A 19,639-nucleotide genomic window follows, 5' to 3' on the forward strand; every position below is an offset into this window, starting at 1 on the left:
TACATGGTTGTCTGACGTCAGCACCGGAAGTAGTAAAATACGCCGCTCACCTGACAGGTTTTTCTTGTGTAATGAACAGGGACAGACGGGGAAGTCCTTCCTTATCGTATATGACTGTCTGTGCACAAGTTAATGTTTAGTTTTGTGTACAAAATAAATCAACACAAAATCCGTACTTTGGAGCAATGTTCACAGAGTCTTGTATTTGGCTTGTTCGCTTCCCGTTGCAGGCGAGCAATGATGGCCGTGGACTCGTGGTTGAGGGCAGAGTTGTAGGATGTTGGATATTAAAAAATGTCCGATGCATTGTAACAATCAGCCTCAATGTATTGTTGCAGCCCGATGACGTCATGCAATAGACAAAATGAGCAGGTGTAGCGCGCGGCCGCGCTCGGGTTGTGTGGCCGCGGTGTCGAGAGGCTGAAGAGAGAGAGGCTGAAGAGAGAGAGGCAGAGGCGTGCGGGCATGTTCAGAGAGCGGGTGTCATTGATTTCATATCAATAAATTGTTCTTTCTAATATTTTTGCGATCGACCAATAGGGTCCCAAAGATCGACGAGTTGGCGACCCCTGTATTATATAATATATATTATGATTTTACAATATCCTCATGATATTGCAACTTTTTTTAGTATTCAAACATTTATTAATCCTATGGTTAGAACATTGTTGTAATACTACAATATTTATCTTTGTCTATAATTATGTCTTGTTTCTCAATTCTCTAGGTATATTTCTGACGTTTTTCTCGTAACACTATAATATTATAACTTCACTGTTGTGACATTTTTCTTCAGTTCTTACCCATTTCTGTCATAATATTACAACATGTTTTTTTTTACTAATATAATACCATTCTTAAAACATTGCAACTTTTTCTGTTTCTCACTATACTTGAATTAGGACTTTTTTCTCTAGATTTTTCTTACACCTTTTTAATGACTTTTTTTCTCGTAACATTACAACCATTTTCTTGTACGGTAGCATGATAACTACAATAAAGCAACATTTTTTTTTGTTTCTTCTATAAATTATTCTTCTAACACGGTGGTTCTTAACCTGGGTTCGATCGAACCCTAGGGGTTCGGTGAGTCGGCCTCAGGGGTTCGGCGGAGGTCAAAACACACCCGACTCAACGTGTAAATACAAACTTCTCCCGATCGGCGTATTACGGGTACGGCAACAGCTGACTGATTTGCAGGTGTGTAGTTTGTTGTGAGTTTATGCACTGTGTTGGTTTTGTTGTTTGAATAAGGTGATGTTCATGCACGCTTCATTTTGTGCACCAGTAAAAAAAACATGGTAACACTTTAGTATGGGGAACATATTCACCATTAATTAGCTGCTTATTAATATGCAAATTAGTAACATATTGGCTCTTAACTAGTCATTATTAAGTACTTAATAATGCCTTATTCAGCATGGCCTTATTATAACCCTAACCCTCTAACCCTGACCCTAACCCTAACCAAATAACTCTAAATTAAGTCTTTATTACTTAGAATATGTTCCCCTAGTTTCCAAATAACTCTAAAATAAGTCTTTGTTACTTAGAATATGTTCCCCATACTAAAGTGTTACCAAAAACATATAACTTTGTCTTGAATTTAAAAAAAAAAAAAACATTTTCTTTTTCACTAAAGAAGGGTTGGGTGAATGACTGAATGCGCATATGAAACTGGTGGGGTTCGGTACCTCCAACAAGGTTCTAACATAACCCCTTTACATTGTAATGCAACAACTTGTTGTGTTTCTTCTATTACTATGCATTTTTGTCGTAATATTACGGCTATTTTCTCCCTATGACTCTTTTAAGACTTAATTCTTGGAAGATTACAATTGTTCTACTTATATTACTGCCTTTTATTGTAATATTACAAAAATATTTTTCTTGGGAGAATTTTGTCTTGGTCCATTCTTGAAACATTACAACTTTTTTCTCCTAATATTACGACTTATTTACACAATCTTAACTTTTTTCTTGCAACAGAGCAACTTCACTTGTTTTACTTTCACAGCTTTATTTAAACTTTTTTATTCTCTCCTTTTTTAATTCCTGAGACCGTTTGACATTTGTTTACAGTATTCCAGATCTAGTCTTGTCACAGTACGACTTTTTGTCGCATATTTTTCCCTATCGCAGTGGCCATAATATATACATCCATCCTCCTTCCTCTCCTTCCCCATCACTCCGTCTTTTATCTTCCCAGTGAGCGATGTGGCGCTAGTGCTCGCCATTTAGCATTCCTTGCATGTCTCCCTGCATGTACACACCAAGGTTAATATTTCATGGCCATAAAAACAGCGGCACTGTTGACATGGAGATTGCCCTCGCAGAGAGTAACACTTATAAATAGCCTCAACTCCACTCCGTTCATCCTGTGATTTCAAAACGTTGTGTCTTTGCATGGCAGATTAGAGCGCACTGACAATCTGTCCCCTGGCGGTTTTTGCGACATGGTGGCGTTGAAGCGCTCTGAAGTAAAACTTGTGCATTGCAGGCAGAGAAGACTATCAGCTTCCACCATGTTTATTATTAGGCTGCTGCTGCTCAATGTAAATACAGCTTCTGGCTGCTGTGATTAGGATCGGGGCCAATTAGATGAGAGAGGAGCTGATGCTTGGTTGTGTATAATAAAAGGAGCGCATGCTGTACCATATTTATATATGTCTTAAAAAGCATCTTCGCCATGCAAACTTGGCTTCAGTTACCAAAGCCAAAAGTCTGATGGAGCACAATGTCATCAAGGAAACAGGTTGAATCCATCGTTTCTTTGAGTTCTTCCTGTTTCCAAAGTTGTTCTTTGAAGCACGATGCAATTTAAATCAGGCGACATTTGCGAGCGCACACCTTCATCCCAGACGGCGGGCCTGGAAATGCCGTTGCGTTGAAAAAGAGGCTTTTTAGAATGATGGAGTTTTATTTCGGGACCTGAGCTGCATGGCGAAAGAGAGTGTTGTTTGCGAGTCTTGCCTCAAGGTTACAAGATATATATCTTCGCGTCGGGAGTTGCCAACAATGCGCCGGCAGAACATTCACCCTCTGGATGCAACATTCGGTACATCTGCATAATGTAATGAGCTGCAAAAGTCAATGCAGGTAGTCAGATTGAAGTGGTGTCTCCATCCAATTATCCATGAGGATGTCAAGTGTCTTACTTATCTCCTCTAATGACTGTTAAAGGAGTCATATTATGATTTTTTTTCTACACGTAAAACACTTCCCTGTGGTCTACATAACATGTAATGGTGGTTATTTGATCAAAATGTTGCATCGATTATATTTTACAGACTATCTTCAAGCCGCTTTCTGACGTCTCTTCAGGATGCGCCGTTTTTTGGCCTGTCTTATTTACGTGGCTCCACTTCGACTGCGTCTTCTTCCCGCCATCTTTGTTGTAGTTTGTACTGCTTCCATAGCGAGTCTACTGACAAATATAAGTTGAAACTATAATAATACCCTACTTTGTATTAGAAATGGCAACCGCGGAGGATGAATGTGAAGTGAAGTGAAGTGAATTACATTTATATAGCGCTTTTTCTCAAGTGACTCAAAGCGCTTTACATAGTGAAACCCAATATCTAAGTTACATTTAAACCAGTGTGGGTGGCACTGGGAGCAGGTGGGTAAAGTGTCTTGCCCAAGGACACGACGGCAGTGACTAGGATGGCGGAAGCGGGGATCGAACCTGCAACCCTCAAGTTGCTGGCACGGCCGCTCTACCAACCGAGCTATACCGCCCCGAATGGTGGACTCAAGCAAAACACTTTTGGTAAATTTATACCATATATGGTTAATCCGCTGATGTCACACTGGGAAAAATGTCACAATTAGGGCAAATTCCAAATGGCTCAAATAGAGGCAGTATGAAGAAAGTAGCGATCGACCGATATGTTTTTTTCAGGGTTGATACAGATTATTAGTAGTCATCGAGTCCGATAACCGATATTTGGAGCTGGTAGTAATTTTTAGTAATATTGTGCTAAACATGAACATTATATGTCAGTAAACAGCTGGACATGGCTTTAAGTTGTTTTTTAAGATAATTTTTTTAATGAAATGTCGGTGCTAATATTGTGGTTAATTTAGCTCCAAAAAACATCAGGGGATTTCACAAACACCTTTGTGTCTAAGAGGAACATTAACATTTTTGCATTACAAAATATGGAAAATCTCCTGAAAATTGGTAAAAACTTTGGGATTTCTCTACATCATAATAACTTGCACGCTACGCAATTTGACCAGTTTTTATAGCAGTTTATGGATTTAATACATTGTAAGGTCAGTATAATTTAATGTTGATGTTATGTTGACAGCACATTTCCGATCGGATGTTGTTTATAGTAAAAGTGGATGTCATTGTGTTACGTTGCTGGAGTTGCAGCATGACCAAAGATCGTATATCGTGAGAAGATGATCGCATAATGCTGTACAGGCGCAGTACAGTACAGCGCGGATGATGTCCTACACAAAGTACATTTCGTGTCAGTCATATAATCTTCTTTTTGTCACTTAAAAAAATACAGAGGACATGACCTCGGTGTCCTCATTGGTAGTTACGGCCATGGATCCCTTGAAGGAAGGCAAGATTGTTTTATAAATATCTCCGCCATGCCTCCTTCGTTTGATTAAAAAATTTTCGAGACGTGTGCAGATCCAAAATACACAAACACAGGTACCAATAGGTAAGAAAAGTTGGTTTTGCAGAATAGGTCCCCTTTAAAGGCCTACTGAAATGAAATTTTCTTATTTAAACGGGGATAGCAGATCCATTCTATGTGTCATATTTGATCATTTCGCGATATTGCCATATTTTTGCTGAAAGGATTTAGTAGAGAACATCGACGATAAAGTTTTGGTCGCTGATAAAAAAGCCTTACCTGTACCGGAAGTAGCGTGACGTCGCAGGTTGAAGGGCTCCTCACATTTGCACATTGTTTACACCAGCAGCGAGAGCGATTCGGACCGAAAAAACTAGAGTGCAGTGCAGGACGCATCTTTTTTCGCTCTGACCGTAACTTAGGTACAAGCTGGCTCATTGGATTCAACACTCTCTCCTTTTTCTATTGTGGATCACGGATTTGTATTTCAAACCACCTCGGATACTATATCCTCTTGAAAATGAGAGTCGAGAACGCGAAATGGACATTCACAGTGACTTTTATCCCCACGACAATACATCGGCGAAGCACTTTAGCTACGGAGCTAACGTGATTGCATCATGCTTAACTGCATATAGAAACAGACGAAATAAGCCCCTGACCGGAAGGATAGACAGAAGATCAACAATACTACCAAACTCTGGACCTGTAACCACACGGTTAATGCTGTATCGCCTGGCGAAGCCTAGCAATGCTGTTGCTAACGACGCCATTGAAGCTAACTTAGCTACGGGACCTCGACAGAGCTATGCTAAAAACATTAGCTCTCCACCTACGGTAGCTCTCATCTGCTCATCAAGACCCGTGCTCACCTGCGTTCCAGCGATCGACGGCGCGACGAAGGACTTCACCCGATCATCGATGCGGTCGGCGGCCCGGAGACGGAGGTAGTCAAGGTGAGCGTTGTAGCTTTCGACGACACCCCGGCCGCCATCAGAGTCGGCAAGAAACATATATTTCCCCAAAGTTACGTACGTGACATGCACATAGCGACACGCACGTACGGGCAAGCGATCAAATGTTTGGAAGCAAAAGCTGTACTCACGGTAGCGCGTCTGCTATCCAACTCAAAGTCCTCCTTGTTGTGTTGCTGTAGCCAGCCGCTAATACACCGATCCCACCTACAGCTTTCTTATTTGCAGTCTCCATTGTTAAATGAACAAATTGCAAAAGATTCACCAACACTGATGTCCAGAATTCTGTGAAATTTTGCGATGAAAACAGAGCTGTTTGTATTGGGATACAATGTGTCCCAATACTTCCGCTTCAACCCTTGACGTCACGCGCAAACGTCATCATACCTAGACGTTTTCAGCCGGAGGTTTCCCGGGAAAGTTAAAATTGCACTTTATAAATTAACCCGGCCGTATTGGCATGTGTTGCAATGTTAAGATTTCATCATTGATATATAAACTATCAGACTGCGTGGTCGGTAGTAGTGGGTTTCAGTAGGCCTTTAAGGCCACAATGGCAGCATTTACCTAGTCTTCAGCATTTTGTTAAGTCCACTCAATGGATCCCCTATTTAACATCTCTGCAGGCATTTTCATGAGCACCTGCAACGTGGACGTTCGCTGGTTCCCCTTCGACATCCAGAAGTGCGTGCTCAAGTTCGGTTCGTGGACGTACGACGGCTGGCTGCTCGATCTCCAGATGAACGACGCGGACATGTCGGGCTACATGTCCAACGGGGAGTGGGACCTCATAGGTGAGCCTGTTAAGAGAGGAACCGGGCATGGTTCTGTTGTGAAGTTTTTCCTTATGAATCAAATTATTTCAGGAGTGCCCGGCACTCGGAACGAGGTATTCTACGAGTGTTGTAAGGAGCCCTATCCGGATGTGACCTTCATCGTGACCATAAGACGGAGAACGCTGTACTACGCCCTCAACCTTCTCATCCCCTGCATGCTCCTCTCTTCAATGACCCTACTCATCTTTGTGCTACCTGCTGACTCTGGAGAAAAGATCTCACTGGGTAAGCGAATATGGATGGATGGACAGTGGAAAATTTAAGAATTGCAAAGAAAAATAACTAACTTTCCAAGAGATGTTTATAGATAAATAATAAAAAGCAAAAAAATATATATGAGGCAATTATGTCTAGGAAGCAATTTGGTCTACTTACTCTATTTATTAATAACTGGAAAAAATTGTTTATTTGTTACCAGTTATAGTATGTAATCATTTGGGGGGGGGGTCTGTATGGTATTTTTTTTTTAAAATATATACACTCATGTGTGCTTATGGACTGTATCCCTGCAGACTGTATTGATATATATTGATATATAATGTAGGAACCAGAAATATTAATAACAGAAAGAAACAACCCTTTTGTGCGAATGAGTGTGAATGAGTGTAAATGGGTGAGGGAGGTTTTTTGGGTTGGTGCACTAATTGTAAGTGTATCTTGTGTTTTTTTATGTTGATTTAATAAATTAAAAAAACTGCTGGGGACCACTGCTCTAGGCTTCTAGGAGCTAACAGCCACTCAACAGCTAAGCACACAAGCCAGACATGCGTGTCCTTAATCAAACAATATTGCAGTGTAATACATGACACTTGTCAATATAAACAAGTATCAAACAATTATAGTTGCATATTACTTGCCGATACAAAGTTTCCAAGGCAAAACTGTATTAGAAAGTATCAAGTAACAAGCGTGTCTGCATGTAATCATACATACATACATACATACATACATACATCATGATTCATTATTTTGGCCACTACATGTCACCAAAAATCAATTATCGCTGTACTTAAACTTTTTTAAAGACAACATAAGTCCATTCCGAACAGTTGATAATACATTTGTTAGTGTTTTTCATACCTACCATTGATCGCTGTTTGACTAATTCCATTTGACCTAGCCCTTTATAACATCCTGCACTTAGTTTAGTTTAGTTTAGTTTATTCTTCTTCTTCGGTCAATGGTCAACAAAATAAACAAACAGTTGTACATTCATAGATTGAAAAAGAAAATGTTGCAGACCGAAAGGGTTTAGGCTGAAGTTGAACACTTATTGCGCCTAACCCTATAAACAATGTCAAGTACAAGATGAACTTCCGAAAATTATGAAATGTCCTTTGTACAACATATTACAAATTCAAAATAATACAAATATGTATGATTAGTGCAGATATCGCATTGGATTAATATCGGTTCAGCCAATACTCGGTATTCTATCGGAAATGAAAAAGTTGTTTAGGGACACCCCAAATTAATAAGGCGTATATCTCAATGATAAGATTTAGGCACAGGCAAGAGGTGATTACCAATGATGGTGTTGGTCCACATTAGGACTATTTAGACTTGGCGAAGGTTTGGGCTCCGCTGCGTGCCACACTTGCGCTAATAATTAAACAAAATATTGCGCAACAGTCGCATTAATGCTTAAAATTGCATGCAAATATAGTGCAATAGTTTGAATGTATTATACTTTTTGTTTAATTTGCTACTAAATTTTCTAATAGCACTGCACACATGCAAGAGTAGACACAAACCCCCACAAAAAAATAAACAGCAGAGAACTTAAGGAGTCAGCAACAAGATATTTTTGGAGGGGTGGTGGTATCTTTTTGATGTGAACATAAAATCTCCAACTGGGACACTCTCTCTCGCACCCCCCTTCCTCTGTGGTGCAAATATGCAGTTATATGATCCTAAAACCCTCAAATTGAAGACTCAAATGAAAAGCGGCACAGAAAATTGAGACGAGGGGATGAAAAAGGGAGAGGAGCTGAGAGGAGATTACAGGATGAGGAAGGAGAAGAGGAAGAGGAAAGGGAGTGTGAGAAGAAAAGGAGGCAAGGCGGCGGAGGAAGAGGAGGTAAAAGTGGAGCACAATTACAAGTGTGACATGTTGGAAGTGTTCCGATGACAGACAAGTGCTTAGATGAGTAATTAAATGATTTTTTAAAATCCTCCTTGTTGCCTAAGCGGGTGGTATTAGCAACACTTAGAGGCAGCATGTAATCAATGATTTATTCATGCATTTTATATGAAGCAGTTATGTCTTGGAAGCACTGTGGTGGGCATCTGTTTAACATAAAATGTTATAAAATTTAAAAACAAAAAATCAAATCAATGAAAAAATACATATATATTTAAAGGCCTACTGAAACCCACTACTACCGACCACGCTGTCTGATCTTAACATTGCAACACATGCCAATACGGCCGGGTTAACTTATAAAGTGCAATTTTAAATTTCCCGCCACACTTCCGGTTGAAAACGTCTAGATATGATGACGTATGCGCGTGACGTCAACAGTTGATACGGAAGTATTCGGACCCATTGAATCCAATACAAAAAAGCTCTGTTTTCATCCCAAAATTCCACAGTATTCTGGACATCTGTGTTGGTGAATCTTTTGCAATTTGTTTAATGAACAATGGAGACTGCAAAGAAGAAAGCTGTAGGTGCGATCGGTGTATTAGCGGCGGACTACAGCAACACAACCAGGAGGACTTTGAGGATAGCAGACGCGCTAGCCGAACGACCTCACCTTGACTTCCTCCGACTCCGGGCCGCCAACCGCATCGGTGATCGGGTGAAGTCCTTCGTCGTACCGTCGATCGCTGGAACGCAGGTGAGCACGGGTCGTGATGAACAGATGAGAGCTGGCGTAGGTGCAGAGCTAATGTTTTTAGCATAGCTCTGTCGAGGTTCCGTAGCTAAGTTAGCTTCAATGGCGTCGTTAGCAACAGCATTGCTAAGCTTCGCCAAGCTGGAAAGCATTAACCGTGTATTTACATGTCCAGAGTTTGGTAGTAATGTTGATCTTCTGTCTATCCTTCCAGTCAGGGACTTATTTGTTTTGTTTGTTTGTTTGTTTTCTATATGCAGTTAAGCCCGATGCTATCACGTTAGCTCAGTAGCTAAAGAGCTTCACTGATGTATTGTCGTGGAGATAAAAGTCACTGTGAATGTCCATTTCGCGTTCTCGACTCTCATTTTCAAGAGGATATAGTATCCGAGGTGGTTTGAAATACAAATCCGTGATCCACAATAGAAAAAGGAGAAAGTGTGGAAACCAATGAACCCTTGTACTTAAGTTACGGTCAGAGCGAAAAAAGATACGTTCTGCACTGCACGCTAGTCCTTCACTTTCACGTCCTCATCCACGAATCTTTCATCCTCGCTCAAATTAATGGGGTAATCGTCGCTTTCTCGGTCCGAATCTCTCTCGCTGCTGGTGTAAACAATAGGAAAATGTGGGCAGTCCTTCCTCCGGTGTCGTCACGCTACTTCCGGTAGGGGCAAGGCTTCTTTTTATCAGAGACCAAAAGTTGCGAACTTTATCGTCGTTGTTCTATACTAAATCCTTTCAGTAAAAATATGGCAATATCGCGAAATGATGAAGTATGACACATAGAATGGATCTGCTATCCCCATTTAAATTAAAAAAATTCATTTCAGTAGGCCTTTAACTTTGATTTAAGTACAGTCAGTAAATATATAATATCAGGAATAAAACATTTTGCTCATATAATACAAGTATTTTATTTTAAAGGCAGCTACTAATACTAGTTATTTTTCAAATATTGTTTTTGTAAATTTTAGAAGGGCCATATTACAAATGCCACTGTTTGTGTATGCCGTGACCTACACGACTTACATGCACAGCCAATGAACCTATTGATGTCATTAAGGCTAGTGAATTGATTAGGCCCCGCCCACCAAGAACACACTGTCACTGGCTTGACAAAGGAGAGGGCAAGGGCACCTCTTCAGATTAAAAAGCCTTAAAAAAAAAAATTGTCCATTTAATTAATCCTCTGCTTTATCCGGTGTGCTGTGTTATAAATAACATTAAAAGGCATTCATTTAATCTCCCTGCTTGTTTACTTCAGCGTCTTTACATGAGGATAGTTATGCCAATGAAGCACTTTTTTTAAAGAGTGTGTGTGCAGGAGATGTTTGGACAAAATAAATGGCTGCCTCTGCCTCTCGCTCAAAGCATTACACTACGTCAAAAAGCAATTTAGTGTATGAGCCTTAGCTGGGTGCTTCTTCAAGGTGGCTGTTCATCAAAAAAAACAAAAAACCTTTGCTCGTTAATGCAAGGTGCCGCTCGCCCTGGCGGGAAACTAACATATGCTTTTTTCTTTCGCTTTTTTAAAGGGATTACTGTCTTGCTGTCGCTGACTGTGTTCATGCTGCTGGTGGCTGAGATCATGCCGGCTACATCTGACTCAGTCCCGCTAATAGGTAGGGGTTTCCCCCTTTAAATTAAACTTAATTGCTGTTCATTTGTTTGGATTGCAACACTCCTTGCCACAGGAAATAATGGAAATGGTCTGTTCCAGTGTCAAACTGTCGCCATCATAAAACCTGTACCAACTGCCACATTTGAACTTTGACAGCCTTGCAAGTGTAACAATAAGTCGATTACAATATTACAATATACTGAAAGTAGTGATCCATGCATCAAATTGTATGGAATTGATCCACTCCAGGGTCAGAGGGTCCATGCAAGTGTAAAATTTAGGTAACCAATTGCTTTGCTATTAGGGCTGTGAATCTTTGGGTGTCCCAGATTCAATTCAATATCGATTCTTGGGGTCACGATTCGATACAATATCGATTCTTGGGGTCACGATTCGATACAAAATCGATTTTTTTTCAATTCAACACGATTCTCGATTCAAAAACGATTTTTTTCCCGATTCAAAACGATTCTCTATTCATTCAATACATAGGATTTCAGCAGGATCTACCCCAGTCTGCTGACATGCAAGCAGAGTAGTAGATTTTTGTAAAAAGCTTTTATAATTGTAAATGACAATGTTTTATCAACTGATTGCAATAATGTAAATTTGTTTTAACTATTAAATGAACCAAAAATATGACTTATTTTATCTTTGTGAAAATATTGGACACAGTGTATTGTCAAGCTTATGAGATGCGATGCAAGTGTAAGCCACTGTGACACTATTGTTCTTTTTTAAATTTTTTTATAAATGTCTAATGATAATGTCAATGAGGGATTTTTAATCACTGCTATGTTGAAATTGTAACTAATTGTGATACTGTTGTTGATAATATTCATTTTTGTTTTACTACTTTTGGTTTGTTCTGTGTCGTGTTTGTGTCTCCTCTCAATTGCTCTGTTTATTGCAGTTCTGAGTGTTGCTGGGTCGGCTTTGCTTTTGGAATTGGATTGCATTGTTATGGTATTGCTGTGTATTGTTTTTTGGATTGATTAATAAAAAAATAAATAGATATATAAAATAAAATAAAAAAATCGATTTAAAAAAAATGAGAATCGATTCTGAATCGCACAACGTGAGAATCGCGTTTCCGAATTCGAATCCATTTTTCCCCACACCCCTATTTGCTATGATTCATGTCTAAATTTTTTTTGCCCTAATTTAACCACCAATCGTTAATATCGGTACAATAAAATGTTTTATAACGGAGTAGGAGCCAGTATGCTAACAAGCTAATGCTAACAGGGGACTTGAATGTCTTTTGGAAGAAGTTTTAGAGGAAAAGTCCCAGAAAGCCAAAGAAAGTGCATAGTTAGTTCTTGACTATGTTTAAGTTTTAGTACGGTTTTGATGGGTTTCCACGGCGCCATATTTTCTTGATGGAAGTACAGTAATAGAATGTTGCATGGTAAGCATTTTTCATTCTAGCTCATCACTTTGATTTTATGTCCCGTTTGCCCTCCCCCCTCCCCCGCCTGGTTGTCCGCTGATTACTGCAAGGATTTAAGTGAGTTAGAATTCTACTGGCCTCAAGTGTCATATTCATATTTTTCATTATGGCCTCTGGCTGTATTTCATATTAATTCATATTTATACTGAGCACACAGCGACAATATGAGACTCAATTAACATCCTTTACAGCCTGAAACGACACATCAAAGTGGCAATAAGTCATTTGATGTATTTACTAGTAAAGTTGTGTGTTTTCCGCCTCTATAGGTCAGTACTTTGCCAGCATAATGATTATCGTTGGCATGTCGGTCATTGCAACAGTGGTGGTCCTGCAGTACCATCACCATGACCCCAATGGAGGAAACATGCCCAAATGGGTGAGACGTTTTCATTGATTTATGTTCTCTCTTTGCCTCTGCAGTGACTCATCAAGTGAGGCGCTGTCAGTCTGCCATGCTGCTATTTAAAGTGGGAGGATGCCTTTAAGGCTCACTGCATCACTTTTTATTCTTTGGCAAGAAACTTGGGGCTTCAACTCCCCACCTGTCGGCTGTTGTGTTTCGCTTCGACACCATTTCCTCCACAGAACTTGTGTCCTCTGCAGTAGACATTTGTTTTTAGTGTATTTCTTTTGTTACAAATATTGGGAGGGGAAAATGGCTCTGGGAGATTGGGGAATCTCAGAGCTGCTACATCTCTTGAGACATTTAAAATTTATTTAAAAACACACTTGTTTGCTCTGGCGTTTATTTAGCACAACTGACGGTGGCAGAGGGGTTAGTGCGTCTGCCTCACAATACCAAAGTTCCTGGGTTCGATCCTGCGCTCTGGATCTTTCTGTGGAATTTGCATGTTCTCCCCGTGACTGCGTGGGTTCCCCTCCGGGTACTCCGGCTTCCTCCCACCTCCAAAGACATGCACCTGGGGATTGGCAACACTAAATTGGCCCTAGTGTGTGAATGTTGTCTATGTTTAGAGCTTATTTAGTTTTTACTACTTTATTGATTGGTTTGTTTAGCTGAGTTTAATATTTAGATAGTTCTGTACGAATAGTTTTTTTATTGAATTTTCTTATTCTTTTACCTTTTTGTTTTATTCTGTATGGCACTTTGGGGCAGTAGTGGCTGTTTTAAAATGCTTTCAAATAGGGATGTCCGATAATGGCTTTTTTGCCGATATCCGATATTGTCCAACTCTTAATTACCGATACCGATATCAACCGATACCGATACATACAGTCGTGGAATTAACACATTATTATGCCTAATTTGGACAACCAGGTATGGTGAAGATAAAGTCCTTTTTAAAAAAAATTATAAAATAAAATAAGATAAATAAATTAAAAACATTTTCTTGAATAAAAAATAAAGTAAAACAATATAAAAACAGTTACATAAAAACTAGTAATTAATGAAAATGAGTAAAATTAACTGTTAAAGGTTAGTACTATTAGTGGACCAGCAGCACGCACAATCATGTGTGCTTACGGACTGTATCCCTTGCAGACTGTATTGTTATATATTGATATATAATGTAGGAACCAGAATATTAATAACAGAAAGAAACAACCCTTTTGTGTGAATGAGTGTAAATGGGGGAGGGAGGTTTTTTAGGTTGGTGCACTAATTGTAAGTGTATCTTGTGTTTTTTATGTTGATTTAATAAAAACAAAAAAAAAACACACACAAAAAACGATACCGATAATTAAAAAAACGATACCGATTATTTCCGATATTACATTTTAAAGCATTTATCGGCCGATAATATAGGCCATCTCTAGTTTCAAATATAAATAAATAAACCTTGACCTCTTAGCAAAAGACACATTTCCAAAGCGGAAGGTGCTGTTTTGAAGAGGTTATAGACAAGTATTTGGGCATATGTCCATTAATAGCTAAAGGAAGTAACATGTTTAAGGGGGTGAGAGTGTAACCAAACTCTTAATTATTTCATTAGTTGATTAAAAGGCGTGGCTTATTAGGTGGTTTTCCAAGTAGGGATGAATCTGGTACTTTTTTGGCACCGACCGAATTCCTTCGGCACCGATTCACATAAAATCCAATGGTGCCATGTTACCCGGGTTGCGCATGACATCACGCTCGGTTGCCGACTTGTTGCACTTCAGCACTTGGCCATCACTTCAGCAGCACTGAGAGCGGAATCAGCCAAACTACTTTTAGGTAATGTTTCAGTTTTCACTTCCAACAAAGAAACTGACTCAATAAACACTCAGACATAGATAAAGTAAGGCTCCACTTTCCCAAAAATGAACTTTTCTACCGACATGTTACTGATTAGCGTTAGCGATTTAAATTGAAATTTCCACACCTCTAAATGTTTTAATGAACACTGCAACTTAGATGCAAGTTACAATCAAACAGCCAGTGCGTAATAAGTGAAATATTTACAGTATTGACACTTTTTAGGGCACAACAACAAAAATTATGAGCTATACACTACTGCTATCTATTGTCTTGGACCCATACTTGCCAACCCTCCCGATTTTCCCGGGAGACTCCCGAATTTCTGTGCCCCTCCCGAAAATCTCCCGGGCAACCATTCTCCTGAATTTCTCCCGATTTCCACCCTGACAACAATATTGGGGGCGTCAGTCGTCACGTCCGCTATTCCTCCATACAAACAGCGTGCCGGCACAGTCACATATATGCTGCTTTAACACACAAATCAGTGAATGCAAGGCATACTTGATCAACAGCCATACAGGTCACACTGAGGGTAGCCGTATAAACAACTTTAACACTGTTACAAATATGCGCCACACTGTGAACCCACACCAAACGAGAATGACAAACACATTTCGGGAGAACATCCGCACCGTAACACAACATAAACACAACAGAACAAATACCCAGAACCCCTTGCAGCACTAACTCATCCGGGACGCTACAATATACACCCCCCGCTACCACCAAACCCCGGCCACCTCAACCCAGCCCCCCCCCCCCCACCGCATCTCCCGAATTCGGAGGTCTCAAGGTTGGCAAGTATGCTTGGACCTGCAACAGTAACTGCAACTTAAAGAGGAACTGCACTTTCTCGGAATTGTGCCTATCATTTACAATCATTATGAGAGACATGACGATGAATGTATTAAAAAAAAATGCATTCTAACTCGTAAATAAAGGTCCGCTTACAATGGAGCCGAAGGAAGGTCCTCTATTTACATTTACATTTTGTGACTTGAAAATGTACCAAGTATTATAAATGATAAATGATAAATGGGTTATACTTGTATAGCGCTTTTCTACCTTCAAGGTACTCAAAGCGCTTTGACAGTATTTCCACATTTACCCATTCACACACACATTCACACACTGATGGCGGGAGCTGCCATGCAAGGCGCTAACCAGCAGCCATCAGAGGCAAAGGGTGAAGTGTCTTGCCCAAGGACACAACGGACGTGACTAGGAAGGTAGAAGGTGGGAATTGAACCCCAGTAACCAGCAACACTCCGATTGCTGGCACAGCCACTCTACCAACTTCGCCACGCCGTCTCCTTAGTGATATTATTATAAGCGCTAACGCAGATGAACTATTAATTGCAGCGCCGTGATCATAAGCGTGTGTGCCTATATTGACATCATCGAGTGGTAAGCGGTTTCCTCGCTTCCTTGCTTGTGGAAGTTTATAGTAGATCATAAATCATGCCTCTAACCTGGATAGTAGATGGATGACAACTAGGGATGTCCAATAATGGCTTTTTGCCGATATCCGATATTCCGATATTGTCCAAATCTTTAATTACCGATACCGATATCAACCGATACTGATATCAACCGATACAGATATATACAGTCGTGCCTAATTTGGACAACCAGGTATGATGAAGATAAGGTCCTTTTTTAAAAAATTAATACAATTATATAAGATAAATAAATTAAAAACATTTTCTTGAATAAAAAAAGAAAGTAAAACAATATAAAAACAGTTACATAGAAACTAGTAATGAATGAAAATGAGTCAAATTAACTGTTAAAGGTTAGTAATGTTAGTGGACCAGCAGCACGCACAATCATGTGTGCTTACGGACTGTATCCCTTGCAGACTGTATTGATATATATTGGTATATAATGTAGGAACCAGAATATTAATAACAGAAAGAAACAACCCTTTTGTGTGAATGAGTGTGAATGGGGGAGGGAGGTTTTTTGGGTTGGTGCACTAATTGTAAGTGTATATTGTGTTTTTAATGTTGATGTAATAAAAAAACAAACAAAAAAAACCAAAAAAAAACGATACGGATAATTTAAAAAATGATACAGATAATTTCCAATATTACATTTTAAAGCATTTATCGGCCGATTATATCGGCAGGCCGATATTATCGGACATCTCTAATAATAAGTATCCTATTTGTCATGATATTTACACTAAGTTTGGATTTTTGGCAGTGATATCTTTTCTGTTGTCCTTATGTCCATCCATCTCTTTTGCGTTGTTATTTTATTGAATCACGGAACAAAAAACTTCAATAAGCCCGCACTCCGAGTCAAGCGACTCCATCGCTGCAGTCGCGAAAACAAACAAAACAGGACCATGAAGATGCTGGGAAAGGATAAAAATTGATCTCTCGGCAAAACATTGGAAGTTTGACAGGTAAGCAGAGGAGACGTACTGTAGGCGACCAGCACTCCAAGAGTGTGTGTGTGCATGACTGCCTGAGCGCCGGGGTCGAGCAGACCTGAGAAGATTTCTCACAAGAACTTAAATAAATACCCTGTCAAATGTCAAAACATATTTGGGGAGAATTTTGGACTATAAAAGTAAAGTAAAAATTGGGCTAAAGCAAAGAAAACTTATCATGCAGGGCAAAAAGGCTGGTGCTTGAACAGTGGTTATTATTTATTTTTTTATTCAAAAAAGTTTAAATTAAATACTAAATAATGGTATTATATGTGCATATAATGTAATTACCGATATAGTTCTGTTGTAATTATAATGATTAAAAAAAAACAACCAGATACTGATAATAAAAAAAATGGCTGATACTGATATCGGCCTGGCCGATAATTGATCGATCTCTAGTCTAGTTACATTACGGACATTTTATGCTCAATTTACTATTTTCATGGACACAGGTTCCTAATCTTTTACACAATTATGTGCTCTGGAATGCAATTTACACAATAAAGAAAAGTTATTAGATCTAATAAGATGACATAAGCTATTGAATATAAATATATTTTTGCTTAGTTTGTCTCTAATAAGTGTCCCACTTGGAACATGAGAAAATGCAGTCCGCAGGTTGAACCCAGTGCAAACACAGCCTCACTACATCCAGTTTTGATGTCTTACAAGCTAACAGTTGTGAACAAAAGACAAAGATGTCTCTTACTTGCAGCAGTGCAGTGACCGCCCACCTTCAGTGAAGCATCTTTCTGCCTTTGCAGGGGACACCTAGATGTGAAGCAACAAGACATACTGATATATAAATTTGGTAGTACAGGCATACTTGCCAACCCTCCCGATTTTCCTGAGAGACTTCCGAATTTCAGTGCCCCTCCCGAAAATCTCCCGGGGCAACCATTCTCCCGAATTACTCCCGATTTCCACCCGGACGACAATACAAACAGCGTGCCGGCCCAGTCACATAATATATGCGGCTTTTACACACACATAAGTGAATGCAAGGCATACTTGATCAACAGCCATACAGGTCACACTGAGGGTGGCCGTATAAACTACTTTAACACTGTTACAAATACGCGCCACACTGTGAACCCACACCAAACAAGAATGACAAACACATTTCGGGAGAACATCCGCACAGTAACACAACATAAACACAACAGAACAAATACCCAGAACCCCTTGCAGCACTAACTCTTCCGGGACACTACAATATACCCCCCCCCCCCCCCGCTACCCATTATCCACCCCCACCCCCGAACACCGCCCACCTCAACTTCCTCATGCTCTCTAAGGGAGGGCATGTCCCAAATTCCAAGCTGCTGTTTTGAGGCATGTTAAAAAAAATAATGCACTTTGTGATTTCAATAATAAATATGGCAGTGCCATGTTGGCCTTTTTTCCATAACTTGAGTTGATTTATTTTGGAAAACCTTGTTACATTGTTTAATGCATCCAGCGGGGCATCACAATCAAATTAGGCATAATAATGTGTTAATTCCACGACTGTATATATCGGTATCGGTTGATATCGGAATCGGTAATTAAGAGTTGGACAATATTGGAATATCGGCAAAAAAGCCATTATCGGACATCTCTACTTACAAGCTAACAGTTGTGAACAAAAGACAAAGATGTCTCTTACTTGCAGCAGTGCAGTGAGCGCCCACCTTCAGTGAAGCATCTTTCTGCCTTTGCAGGGGACACCTAGATGTGAAGCAACAAGACATAGTGATATACTGTATAAATTTGGTAGTATATAGGTAACATAAAAATTGCTTCACTTGCATTTGAAGGCAGCGCCCAGCAACTTAATTCTACTGTAAAAGTCACATTTTCTCACTTGTGTTCTTAAAGGCCTACTGAAACCCACTACTACCGACCCCGCAGTCTGAAGTTTATATATCAATGATGAAATCTTAACATTGCAACACATGCCAATACGGCCGAGTTAACTTATAAAGTGCAATTTTTAATTTCCCGGGGAATTTCCGGTTGAAAACGTCTATGTATGATGACGTATGCGCGTGACGTCAATGGTTGAAACGGAAGTATTCGGACACATTGTGTCACAATACAAACAGCTCTGTTTTCATCGCAAAATTCCACAGTGTTCTGGACATCTGTGTTGGTGAATCTTTTGCAATTTGTTTAATGAACAATGGAGACTGCAAAGGAGAAAGCTGTAGGTGGGATCGGTGTATTAGCGGCTGGCTGCAGCAACACAACCAGGAGGACTTTGACTTGGATAGCAGATGCGCTATCAGACGCTAGCCGCCGACCGCATCGATGATCGGGTGAAGTCCTTCGTCGCGTCGTCGATCGCTGGAACGCAGGTGAGCACGGGTGTTGATGAGCAGATGAGGGCTGGCGTAGGTGGAGAGCTAATGTTTTTATCATAGCTCTGACGAGGTCCCGTAGCTAAGTTAACTTCAATGGCGTCGTTAGCAACAGCATTGCTAGGCTTCGACAGGCGGCACAGCATTAACCGTGTAGTTACAGGTCCAGTGTTTGGTTCGGTGTCTCCTGATAGTAGTATTGTTGATCTTCTGTCTATCCTTCCAGTCAGGGGCTTATTTATTTTGTTTCTATCTGCATTTAAGCACGATGCTATCACGTTAGCTCCGTAGCTAAAGTGCTTCACCGATGTATTGTCGTG

The 19,639-nt window shown here is 39.9% G+C and overlaps 1 protein-coding gene across 2 annotated transcripts in view; it reads left to right on the forward strand.

The window, feature by feature from the left end:
• The window catches only part of chrna11 (cholinergic receptor, nicotinic, alpha 11), a 41,158-nt gene that overhangs the window by 18,285 nt on the left and 3,234 nt on the right, over positions 1-19,639 (forward strand). For both annotated transcript variants that reach the window (XM_062047542.1, XM_062047543.1), the window contains exons 7-10: positions 6,202-6,369; positions 6,442-6,636; positions 10,790-10,876; positions 12,598-12,707. In XM_062047542.1, coding sequence (XP_061903526.1) covers positions 6,202-6,369; positions 6,442-6,636; positions 10,790-10,876; positions 12,598-12,707 — 560 coding nt within the window. The remainder of the gene's footprint in view (positions 1-6,201; positions 6,370-6,441; positions 6,637-10,789; positions 10,877-12,597; positions 12,708-19,639) is intronic.

Source organism: Entelurus aequoreus, linkage group LG05 (assembly GCF_033978785.1).
Source record: "Entelurus aequoreus isolate RoL-2023_Sb linkage group LG05, RoL_Eaeq_v1.1, whole genome shotgun sequence".
NCBI lineage: Eukaryota > Metazoa > Chordata > Actinopteri > Syngnathiformes > Syngnathidae > Entelurus > Entelurus aequoreus.